This window comes from Microcaecilia unicolor, chromosome 6 (assembly GCF_901765095.1).
Source record: "Microcaecilia unicolor chromosome 6, aMicUni1.1, whole genome shotgun sequence".
NCBI classification, from domain to species: domain Eukaryota; kingdom Metazoa; phylum Chordata; class Amphibia; order Gymnophiona; family Siphonopidae; genus Microcaecilia; species Microcaecilia unicolor.
Genome location: NC_044036.1, coordinates 73064985 through 73078513, shown reverse-complemented (window position 1 = coordinate 73078513; position 13529 = coordinate 73064985). Strand labels below are relative to the sequence as shown.

At 42.6% G+C, this 13529-nt stretch overlaps 1 protein-coding gene across 2 annotated transcripts in view; it reads right to left on the bottom strand.

The window, feature by feature from the left end:
- MTF2 (metal response element binding transcription factor 2) overlaps nt 1-13529 on the bottom strand; it is a 162817-nt gene that overhangs the window by 67671 nt on the left and 81617 nt on the right. For both annotated transcript variants that reach the window (XM_030205516.1, XM_030205515.1), the window contains exon 5: nt 11922-12022. In XM_030205516.1, coding sequence (XP_030061376.1) covers nt 11922-12022 — 101 coding nt within the window. The remainder of the gene's footprint in view (nt 1-11921; nt 12023-13529) is intronic.

Genomic DNA, 13529 nt, shown 5'->3' with positions numbered 1-13529 from the left:
ATCACATACCTTCAAAACCAGAGGTAAAACTGACCCTTCAAAGTTTTGGTCCCATGAACAACTTGGTAACTTACTTTCCTCTAATCCATCTATTAATTTCATCCAGCAATGGAACGACACTTGCAAAACTGTTCTAGACGAACTTGCACCAATTACAAACAAATCCCGACCAAAAAAGAAGTTATCTCCATGGTTTAACGAAGATCTCCTACAAATGAAACGTAAATGTAGAAAACAAGAAAGAATTTGTATCAAAATCAAATCCAATGAACAATGGATTAATTAAAAAAAACAACTCCTAAAATCATACAAGAGCATGATTATCAAAGCAAAACCACTTACTATTCAAAACTTATAGGCAAAAAAACAGTTACCCCACTAAAACTGTACACACTAGTAAATAAGCTATTGAACACTCAATCTGTACCTACTATAAATAAACCCATTCCAACAGCTGATCAACTGGCATCATATTTTGAACTGAAAATAACTCAAATCAGACAAGACCTAAATAACTCCCTTACATCAATAGATCATTTTCTTAATCTACATGATCCTTTACCACTATACTCCCAAGAAGACAGAATCTGGTCAGCCTTTCACCCACCTACAACTGATCAAGTCAAAAGCACTCTTCACAAATACACTAAATCACAATGTCTACTTGATTAACTACCCTAGTTAGCTTATCAAATCAGCCCCTAATTTACTCATAAGCTATTTGCACTCAAACACAATTTTAATGCTATCTCAGGGACTATTCCCCTCCTCAAAATGGCAACATTATTTTGACTCCCATAGCGAACAATACCCAAACCAGCCTAAACACCAGTTGCTTCAATCCCATTATTGATAAAGGTAATGGAGGGGTTAGTCACGCACCAACTAATGGACTATCTCCAACTTCACTCCATTTTACATAGCTCACAATCCGGTTTTAGACCTTCTCACAGTACTGAAACTGTTCTCACCACCCTCCTAGTTAATTTCAGACAAGAACTTAGCTTTGGTAATAAAATATTAATACTCCAATTTGACATGTCCAGTGCCTTTGACACTGTTGATCGTAATATCCTTCTAAACATCATTGACCATTACGGAATCTGTGGAGCTGTGTTAAAATGGTTCTCAGGCTTCCTAAGGTCTAGATCATACCAAGTGAAACAATCAGGTACAATTTTATCAGCATGGTCCCCTGTTTGTGGAGTGCCCTACGGCTCTCCATTGCCCCCCCCCCCCCCCATCCTATTTAACATCATGTTGATTCCATTAGGCAATTTACTGGAGAAAAATGGTCTCCCAAGATTCATTTATGCAGACATATTCCATTTACTAAAACAATTAATGGAATCTTGGGCATCCAATTTCAAATTAAAACTCAACACCGATAAAACTAAATTCTTAATAGTTACTAATCCTCATCATGCTATAAATCTTAAAACATTTACCACTGAGAACCTCACATATCCCCTTGCCTCAACTATGAAAATCTTAGGAGTCACAACTGACCAATTCCTCACTCTAGATAACCAAATTTCCAAAGTGGTCTGAAGTGTCTTCAATTCATTATGGAAACTGAGGAGACTAAGACCATTCTTTATAAAATCAGTCTTCCGTGCCCTAGTTCAATCCCTAATCCTAACAAAATTTGATTACTGCAACTCTATTTATGCAGGACTTAAAGGAGATCTCCTCAATGCATGTCTCATATTCAGATTACCTCACTTCACCAAAGCAACCCACCTTCTGTACGATTTGTATTGGCTGCCAATAAAAATTAGAGTATCCTTCAAGCTATGTAACTTCGTTCACAAAATTTTGTGTGTTTCAGCCCCAACATGAACCACCTCAATGAATTACCTTCATGTATTGCCCCTAAACCATCTAGGGAATATTTTATCCTATATTTCCTGAATTGTAAGAAATGTCTATAATTGTTAGCTACAAGCTACAAAGTTTTACTTCAGGTATACTGCATTATTTCCCATCCCCCATCTCTCTTTTCCTATCAGACACATGAAGGAATTTCTGGCTGGTCACATGCTCTGATGGCACCTCATGTTGCTAAGACAACTCAGATACCTGGTATATCTTGTTCAAAAGTAATTTACTGAGAAGAAGAATGGCAAGGACCAATTGCAAGCATCCAGCACATATGAAAGTCCCAATTACAAGTCTCCAGGCTATATGCAGCACCTATGATTGGTCCAGGGTAGAGGAGAGGTGGATGCTCACCACAGCCTATAAAACCACGCTGCAGACATGCTTGGAGAGAGAGTTTCAGATCCGTCCAATGGCCTATGGTTTTCACAAAGGGGTTTTGCTTTCCCCCCCCCCCCTTCGTAGAAACTAATTCTCTATATCTTTCTTTCTTTCTCTCTGTTCTGCGACCTTTGTATTTATTTGGTGCATTTTTACCCCACATAAGCAGGCACAATGTGGCTTACATTAAGTCAAGAGGATACAATTCAATACAGAGATGGCACAGAAACAGAATGTGACAGGAGAGGAAGGTACATGGGATGACTCGGGTAAATGACAGGGGTGAAGAGCCAACAAGAGATAGAGGTTAAACAGAGGAGTAGCCAGGGGGATAAGCCTTAGTGAATAAGAAGGTTTTTAAGGTCTTCTTGAACTGATGATGGTCGACGAGCTCCTTAAGCTGTCATGGCAGAACATTCCAGGATTGTTGACTGATGTAGGGGAAGGACGAAGCATAGAGGTGCATGAGGAACAAACTTTTCTTCCTCCTTTTTCTCTTCTTTATATAATTAGTCTAATTACTTATAATTACCAGAGGTACTGATGTTAGATTTTGTAAGTTTGTTATAACTTGAAACGGATGTCTGATGCTGTGCTGGTGGGTGAGTAATTAAAAGACTCTTCTCTCTGATTCCTGTACAATTAATTTTCTATAATATTTTGGTAAGTTGTTTAGAGAATAGCAAATCAAATGCGCAGCCTAGTACAGAAAGTAACCTACAAAACAATCCATATTGCTAACTTTTCATATCAAGGCACTAAAATTTGGAACTTCTTACCTAGAACCATCAAATGCACCAATGATTATTTGAAATCTCACTTCTTCAGTATAGCCTTTAAGGAAATATACATTCTAAAACTGATGGCATTAATTATTAATTCGTCCCACCTACAACTACTCCTGTGTATCCCAGTTAATCCTAGTCTTTTACCTTTTTCTTCCTTATTTCAATTATCTAGCTTAAATCACTGAGGGGGTCTTTACTTAGGTGTGTTGGCGTTTTACTGTGCGTTAAAAATAGGCGTGCACTAAACGCTAAAGACACCAATGGATTCCTATGGGTGTCTTTAGCATGCACCTATTTTTAATGGATGCTAAAAACACCAGCACGCCTAAGTAAAAGACACCCTAAGTACTTAATTACATTATATGATGTATTTTGCTTTCTCTTAATATATCTTGAACATGTTCATGTTTTCCTAATGTTATGTAAGCCACATTGAACCTGAGCTCTACGCAGGCTAATGCGGAGTCAGGTCCCTGGCTCGCAGTCACTTCGGTCCCCGGGGTTTAGACCCGGGGAATGCTGCGAATTGATGGTTTACCGTTTACCGTGTTCCAGAAGATATGCTGGTCCGGATCTTCCAGCTCTCCAGATTGTTTTGGGAGTTTTTTGGAACCAAGCAGCACCCATACCTGGTGAACTCCCTTGTGACCTGCCTTTACTAACCACCTGGTCAGGTTCCTAGTTGCCTTGCAACAGTGTTCTTCAGAGGCGTTCCTTTGGTGTGAGTTGTTGCCGTGCCTTTGTGTTTTTACTTTTTGGTGACTTTTACTCTGCTTGTTTACTGGACTATTCTTCTGCCTGCGCCTGCCCAGACCCAGATTGTTATTGGATTATTCTTCTGCCTGCCGCCTGCCTAGACCCGGATTGTTATTGGATTATTCTTCTGCCTGCCGCCTGCCTAGACCTGGCTTGTTGTTGGACTATTATTCTGCCTGCCGCCTGCCTAGACCTGGCTTGTTGTTGGACTATTATTCTGCCTGCAGCCTGCCCAGACCCGGCTTGTTACTGGTTTGTTTGTTTGCCTGCTGTTTTCCTGGAACCCCAGCGTGTTTCTAGTGTTACCTGTTTTGTCAGCCTGCTGCTGTGTCCTGCAGTCCTGCCTCCCTGTCCTGTCTGGTAAATCCTGCCAGCCGCCTGCAGCCAGAAGCTTTTCTCCTGGTGAAGGGTGGCTAAGTGTAGGCGAACCCTTGCTCCGATCCACTGTGTTCCAGTTCCGGTCTGCCCTGTCTTGTGTTGGGTGATTCTCCTGCCGCTGCCGTTCCTCGGCAGTGGCCCAAGGGCTCACACACCTAGTTCCTGCTCTTGAATACGTGACATGCGGGCTATATATGTCATAAATAAAATAAATCTAGGTGCCCCCTTCACCCATAAGAGCTATTGTAGTGGTGTACAGTGGGGGGTATTGGGTTTTGGGTGGGTTCTGAAGGGCTCAGCAGACAAGATAAGGGAGCAACTGTGAGATGTATACCTAGGAGCATTTATATGAATTCCACAGCAGTGTCCCCTAGGGTGCCCCACTGCTCTCCTGACATGTATGGGGGACCAGTCTGCTAAAAATGCTAGCCCCTCCTACATCCCAATGACTTGATTTTCTACATTTTGCACTTGTACTTTTTTTTTTAATCGAAAATGACCTGAAAAGGTAAATGCCCAGAGCAGAAAACCTAGTTACAAACAATATTTTTTTTTTTGGGGGGGGGGGGGGGGGGGGAAGATAGACGTTTTGACTTTTCAAAAATGGTTACATTTGCTATTTGGATTTGGGACGTTTAGCGCAAAACATCCAAAGTCCGACTTAGACATCTTTTCGAAAATGCTCCTCCATGTATGTTTGTATATAGATGGTATATACATTTTAAAAATAAATAAAAGACTTGGCTCTTCAAACAGGCTTTCGGGGGTGCAGATTGATTAGGATTGACAGACAGATACATAGAGCTTTACCCCCTTCTTTTCCTCTCTCTACCTTCCTGTGTGATTGCAATACTTCCCTCTTTTAAATGGGGTTCCTTTAATTTCTAAGTTAACGTAGATCATACACCGCTCTGCTCTACTTAGTCAGTTACAGCAGTTTAGCAAGTGCCTATAAACTATAACTCTCACCTGGAAGCAGGCTTCATTGCTAGGTAGACCTGCAATTGTTAAGCAACTGAGGCATATTTATATCTGACGAGTGCAATCTACAGGAATAATGGTATTCTTGATAACCGCTATAACCACAAGTCCCTATCCATCACAGGGATAAGATAAGAGCTTGCTCATAGCCCATGCTACCTTGCAAAGAGTACGTGGCGAAGTCCATTCCATGTGAACCATGTCCCTAAGGTCCTGGGTTCATAGGAAAGGACTTAGGCTGTCACCTAATGTCCTTTATCAAAAGGGTCCACCTGCTTAGCAGAACCCTCCAAGGAAACATCTTCAAATTTAAGCATAGGGGTAATCTACGCAATAAGATCAGAAAGCTCATATGGAAAACTCATACTGCCAAGGGTTCTTCCCTGGGAAGAAGCTCTTTCCCCTCAAGATCCCTGGCAAAGAGATCTTCCTCTTGATCACTGAAGCCCTCCTCTGAGAACCTGGCCGACAAACCCTCAACCTCACCATCCCAGCCCATTCTAGGATGTGTGGCTGCCACCAGAGGTTGAACTGCTGCATTTTTGTCCCCCTCAATGGGACTCCATGACTTCCAAGCCTTGAATTCAACTCTTCCAACCAGACTTTTATCACTAACAGCAGAAGGACCCAGGAGGGGGCTTTCCAGAGTCAATTGCAGCAATAGATCTGACAGTTGGGACAAATCCAACATGGCAGGACTGCCCCAAAGACACTGACTGAGCCATTCTCACCACTAAGGCATGTTCACCCAGCTCACCCCTCACTGCTGCCTCTGGCATGGAAGAAACCAACATCTTCAGCTTCTCACAGAGCCGGCACTGTACTCCAGGCCTTCCACCCCCAGCACCCACAAGCATGGAACAACGCAGACAGTCTGCACTTATAACGCAGCTACCCCTGCCAAACCATGAGGACTACAACCTAAAATGTCCAGGGGAAGGGAGGAAGAGGAGAAAAACTGCCAGCAAGTAAAGCTCACATACATAGCTCGATGCCTCTGGTTAAAAGTTTGCCTTTTTTTTTAGTCAACTAGTCATTGTGTGCTGTTCAGGGCCACTCAAGGCTTCCATGGGAAAACCTGGCGCTGAAACACAATGCGGTCCTCTCCACTGACGGGAGGGACCCGGTCACCTGGCATAGCACCCTAAAGGATAAACATGGAACCTGTGACCAACACACCAGAAGCAAACAGGCTCAGACAAGAGCACAGTAAAAAAAAATATATATATATTTTTTAAACTAGAGAACTCCTAAGAGAATTCTGAATTAATTCAAAAAGCCCATGGGATACCTCCACCCCGTGCCTACTAGACCAGCTCAGACTGCATGTCCATCATTTGCTGGGAAACCGAGAAATACTGGCTGCTTGGGAACTGCACAGTGTTTTTATACAATTCTCAGGGTCAGGTGTTCTCAGACTCAGTAGCAGAAGTAGTAGGTTTTCAGGATACTCCTAATGAATATGTATGAGAAATCTGTATGCCTACTACCTCCACTCCCTGCAAATCTCTCTCATGCATATTACTGCTAATAAATGGGTTAAGCATTCATTATTTAGTCACAATATATCAACTTTCCATATTATTTGACTAATACCTTCTCTTACAGAAGTACACAGCTATGGAATGTGTTACCCCCAGCCCTAAAAACTATGGACAATCTAAGCAACTTTCGCAAATCTTTGAAGACACATCTCTTCAATAGAGCCTACAAAAAGAACCCTTAAATATACAAATCACCACACAACCTACCCACACAGCTAATTACACCTCCTACATCACCCTATTTAACACCCCCTTCTCTTTCTTCAAATATCTTCGTCCTACCACCGACTATATCTAAGATCCTCTCATGACTTTGTCATAATAACACTCTGTAAGCCACATTGAGCCTGCAAATAAGTGGGATAATGTGGGGTACAAATGCAATAAATAAATAAATAAATATTAGCTTAAATATTAACTCCACATATATATATTCAATAATATCAACTGTAACATTTGTTGTATTTATTGAAACTTAACTCATTACATTCATGCACACCCGATAAAGTCCCTCCTAAGATTTTTCCATAAACAAATTCCCCAAAACCAGCTGCAATAATGCCCAACACTGTTTGTCCACCTGAAAATGATCTTGTAATCTTAATGTAACAGTGTATTCAACTTGTGCTGCCAAATCATTTGTCCAAGCAGTAATAATAAATCATGTGAATTTGATGGGTGACAATCTTGTACTTTGAATGCACTGCCACATCCATGTTATCTTATAATCTTTCACAGCAGCTGAGACAAAGTCCATCAAAGGCACATCTCTTAGTCGGACTCCATCTGGATGCTTTCACACGTTCCAACAACAACTCAACATCTCTCTTTGGTCTCAACACAGGCCGTGCGTGTTTCTTATAACTTCTTCAGGAGTCCTTATATAAACAGCATACAAAATTACACACAATCCCATATATTACACCACATTAAATTTAAGTCAATTTAAACAAGATACCTTAAGCAGCCTCATTAGAGCATCAGGTACACCCTGGCTTCTTCCAGCTTCCGGCTTGATGATAACATCATCGCACTAAATCAGATGACCCTACGTCAGACTTTACTCCTTTTTATAAGGACAATAACGGGCCAATCTATCTTCCTTTTTAAGTCCGTGGGGTTCCACAGTCTTCCAATTAAATATTAATCGCTGCTCTTTGTGAATTGTCGTTCAGTGCAACCCTTACCTCTCTGTATACTAACTACAAATTGTAAATCATCTACAGAGTGTTGATGTTGCAACCAATGGCTAACTAAAGGAGTGTCAATTTTACATAATCTGATGTTACTTAAATGCTGTGCTATACGCATTTTGATCTTGCGTGTTGTTTCACCTATATATCTCAACATATGCCATATACTACATTTTGCATATTGCAATCTGTCCTAGTTTTTAAATAAAAATATTTGTTAATGGACTTTATCCAAATTTGATCCATGCAGATCGCACGCCTGCAATACACACATGCATTACATTGCATATGCCCGCCAGTAGTCTCGCTCCCGCTCTGTACATTAAGCGCTTTTCTAGATAGGATTTCCCCCACGTTCCTATCCCAAATGCACGAAAACCACGGCTTCTCACATAGGCCCTGATGTAATGATAATATTGACCAATGTTTCAATATAATGTTTTGAATCGCCCATGTCTGCTTATAATACGGGAGTATGCATCTCATGCATATTAGAGATATCCTTGAAAACCTGACCTGTTAATGGTCCGTGAGAACTTGGAAGACCAAGAGCATAAAGGAACTAAGGGGTTATTATTAACCAAACTGCTAACACATGATGAAGGCCCCATTGGAGGGAACACTAAAACAAAGGTGTAGCTACCTAGGACCACTCATTTTTGCCTGAGGTTTATCCAGAGGTGGTACACCCCAGCCATCCACAATCCAGCATCCCTCATTCCCTTCCCCTTCCCATGGATACAGCACTTCTGCATCTCCCCCCCACCCCACCATCCCCCAGCGGTGCTTCCAACTTACATTATCTTTGCTGTTCAGTGGCAATTCACACAGGCTGGCTCTGGGGGTCTTCCCTCTGCCACATTCCACTCTTGCATAAACAGAAGTTGCGACAGAGAGGGTGGGACGTGGCAGAGGGAGAGCCCTGGGGCTAGCCTGTGTGAATTGCCACCAGACAGCCACGGTAGAGGGAAGGCCCTAGGGCTGGCCTGTCTGTCTGAACTGCCACCAGACAGCGCACATCATGCAAGCAGGTAGGTAGTTAAGTACACTCCTTGCTTTTGGCTTTGTCTATCCCGTAAGAATTTTAAAAAGCTCTCAGTTGGAAGCAGGCCTTTTTGCCAGGTAGATGGGCAATTGTTAAATGAGTGTGGCATATATATCTGATAAGTGCAATAGCAGCTATAAGGAAACAAGCTAGATGAGTTCATAAGCAATGTGGGGACTTTTCAAAAGGTGGTCAATTGAGCAGATCTGGGATTAAATTTAGTTGTCTCATGTTTTGTGTAGTGGCCTGAGAACCAGGAGAACTGGGTTTGATTCCCACTGCAGCTCCTTGTGACTCTGCACAAGTCACTTAACTCTCCATTGCCCCAGGTACAAAATAAGCACCTATATATAATATGTAAACTGCTCTAACTGTAACCACAGAAAGACAGTATATCAAATCCCATCCCCATTTCCCATGAATGAAATCATAAGGAGGGGGAGAGGAAAGGAGATTGGATTACATCAGTAACATAGTAGATGATGGCAGAAAATGACCTGCACGGTCCATCCAGTTTGCCCAACAAGATAACTCATATGTGCTACTTTTTGTGTATACCCTACTTTGATTTGTACCTGTGCTCTTCAGGGCACAGACCGTATAAGTCTGCCCAGCACTATCCCCACCTCCCAACCACCAGCCCCGCCTCCCAACCACCGGCTCTGGCACAGACCGTATAAGTTTGCCCAGCACTATCCCTGCCTCCCAACCAACAGCCCCGCCTCCCGCCACCGGCTCTGGCACAGACCGTATAAGTCTGCCCAGCACTATCCCTGCCTCCCACCACCGGCTCTGGCACAGACCGTATAAGTCTGCCCAGCACTATCCCCGCCTCCCAAAAACCAGCCCCGCCTCCCACCACCGGCTCTGCCACCCGATCTCAACTAAGCTCCTGAGGATCCATTCCTTCTGCACAGGATTCCTTTATGCTTATCCCACGCATGTTTGAATTCCGTTACCGTTTTCATTTCCACCACCTCCCGCGGGAGGGCATTCCAAGCATCCACTACTCTCTCCGTGAAAAAATACTTCCTGACATTTTTCTTGAGTCTGCCCCCCTTCAATCTCATTTCATGTCCTCTCGTTCTACCGCCTTCGCATCTCCGGAAAAGGTTCGTTTGCGGATTAATACCTTTCAAATATTTGAACATCTGTATCATATCACCCTGTTTCTCCTTTCCTCCAGAGTATACATGTTTAGTTCAGCAAGTCTCTCCTCATACGTCTTGTAACGCAAATCCCATACCACTCTCGTAGCTTTTCTTTGCACCGCTTCAATTCTTTTTACATCCTTAGCAAGATACGGCCTCCAAAACTGAATACAATACTCCAGGTGGGGCCTCACCAATGACTTATACAGGGGCATCAACACCCCCTTTCTTCTGCTGGTCACACCTCTCTCTAAACAGCCTAACAACCTTCTAGCTACGGTCACCGCCTTGACACACTGTTTTGTCGCCTTCAAATCTTCAGATACTATCACCCCAAGATCCCTCTCCCCGTTCGTACCTATCAGACTCTCCCCGCCTAACACATATGTCTCCCGAGGATTTCTATTCCCTAAGTGCATCACTTTACATTTCTTCGCATTGAATTTTAATTGCCAAACCTTAGACCATTCTTCTAGCTTCCTCAGATCCTTCTTCATGTTTTCCACTCCCTCCCGGGTGTCCACTCTGTTACAGATCTTAGTATCATCCGCAAATAGGCAAACTTTACCTTCTAACTCTTCGGCAATGTCACTCACAAATATATTGAACAGAATCGGCCCCAGCACCAATCCCTGAGGCACTCCACTACTCACCTTTCCCTCCTCCGAGCGAATTCCATTCACCACCACCCTCTGGCATCTGTCCGTCAACCAGTTCCTAATCCAGTTCACCACTTCGGGTCCTATCTTCAGCCCATCCAGTTTATTTAAGAGCCTCCTGTGAGGAACCATGTCAAAAGCTTTGCTGAAATCTAAGTAGATTACGTCCATAGCTCGTCCCTGATTCAATTCTCCTGTCACCCAATCAAAGAACTCAATGAGATTCGTTTGGCATGATTTCCCTTTGGTAAAACCATGTTGTCTCGGATCTTGCAACTTATTGACTTCCAGGAAATTCACTATCCTTTCCTTCAGCATCGCTTCCATTACTTTTCCAATAACCGAAGTGAGGCTTACCGGCCTGTAGTTTCCAGCTTCTTCCCTATCACCACTTTTGTGAAGAGGGACCACATCCGCCGTTCTCCAATCCCTTGGAACCTCTCCCGTCTGCAAGGATATATTAAACAAATCTTTAAGAGGACCCGCCAAAACCTCTCTGAGCTCCCTCAATATCCTGGGGTGGATCCCGTCCGGTCCCATGGCTTTGTCCACCTTTAGCTTTTCAAGTTGTTGATACACACTCTCTTCCATGAACATACATAAGTATTGTCATACTGGGAAAGACCAAAGGTCCATCAAGCCCAGCATCCTGTTTCCAACAGTGACCAATCCAGGTAACAAATACCTGGCAATATCCCAAGTACAAAACATTCTATACTGCTAATCCCAGAAATAGTGGATTTTCCCCAAGTCCATTTAATAATGGCCAATGGACTTTTTCTTTAGGAAGCCGTCCAAACCTTTTTAAAACTCCGCTAAGCTAATGGTCTTTACCACATTCTCTGGAAACGAGAGTTAAAGGAAAACTGGGAGGTTTCGATATATGTTCTCTTTTTGTAAACCAAGTTTGGACAGTTGTAATTACTGTTCCTAGAAAAACTTGAAATTTTAAAAGAAAAAAGCAAAACCCAATTTAAAATCTAATCATGCCTTCAAATAAATAAATTATCACCCCTTGTCTTTGTTCTCATTGTTTATATACCAGTGTCTGCTAATATTGATAACTCCCATTTTATCTGACACGCTGGATAAAGGCACTAGATAATATATAAAATAATAAAATGAATAAATCAGCGTTATTCTTGCATCTCCAAAATACTGAACCTTTGTGGTTGTTGCAAACACACACTGCCGACACAGCCATTTTTCATCTGAATCAATCAAACTGGAATCAATATTAGGAGTATGACACAACTGATGATAACCTGAAGTAAAAAAAAAAAAAGAAAGAAAGATTGGTTTCAATGAAAATATCTTAATTCCTCTGGTAATCAAATTAGTCATTTCTATTGATAAAAAGTGAACACATTCCTCTTCACACTGACAACAGTCTTAGAGCCCTGTTTATGCACCTACAATGTCCCTATAAGCACCTACATGTTTAGTGCATGCGCTAATTGTAGGCACGTTAAAAAAGCTAACGCACCTTAGTAAACAGGGTCCTTAATTAACAGTGCTTAACCTTCTGTGATGGCTTACAAACTAGCTATGAAGAGTTTTTACTTTTCCATTTGGTTCAGTTGATTACATTTTTTTTAATTCAATGCTTCAAATTCTTCTTACACTCAAGTCACAAGTGTTTCTGTTCTCTTTATCCCAATATTAAAATTGTAATAGACCAGTAACACACTTTAAAAGAGACTGACTCTGAGGATAAGTTACAGCATTGCAATGCAGAGGATCAGGGCTTATATTTAGTGTTCTACAAGACCACTAGGGCCTAAAAAGCCAAGGAGAAACTGCACTCAGACTAGGGTAAAAAGGATGATGATTGATGCTACTGTAGCAACTTCTGCCAGCTGAGGGTACACCTACTACTACTACTACTATTTAGCATTTCTATAGCGCTACAAGGCGTACGCAGCGCTGCACAAACATAGAAGAAAGACAGTCCCTGCTCAAAGAGCTTACAATCTAATAGACAAAAAATAAATAGAGTAAGCAAATCAAATCAATTAATGTGAACAGGAAGGAAGAGAGGAGGGTAGGTGGAGGCGAGTGGTTACAAGTGGTTACGAGTCAAAAGCAATGTTAAAGAGGTGGGCTTTCAGTCTAGATTTAAAGGTGGCCAAGGATGGGGCAAGACGTAGGGGCTCAGGAAGTTTATTCCAGGCGTAGGGTGCAGCGAGACAGAAGGCGCGAAGTCTGGAGTTGGCAGTAGTGAAGAAGGGAACAGATAAGAAGGATTTATCCATGGAGCGGAGTGCACGGGAAGGGGTGTAGGGAAGGACGAGTGTGGAGAGATACTGGGGAGCAGCAGAGTGAGTACATTTGTAGGTTAGTAGAAGTTTGAACAGGATGCGAAAACGGATAGGGAGCCAGTGAAGGGTCTTGAGGAGAGGGGTAGTATGAGTAAAGCGACCCTGGCAGAAGACGAGACGGGCAGCAGAGTTTTGAACCGACTGGAGAGGGGAGAGGTGACTAAGTGGGAGGCCAGCAAGAAGCAGATTGCAGTAGTCTAAACGAGAGGTGACAAGGGTGTGGATGAGGGTTTTGGTAGAGTGCTCGGAAAGAAAGGGGCGGATTTTACGGATGTTGTAAAGAAAGAAACAACAGGTCTTGGCAATCTGCTGGATATGAGCAGAGAAGGAGAGAGAAGAGTCAAAGATGACCCCAAGGTTTCGAGCTGAGGAGACAGGGAGAATGAGAGAGCCATCAACAGAAATAGAAAACGGGGGGAGCGGGGAGGTGGGTTTGGGGGGGAAAATGAGA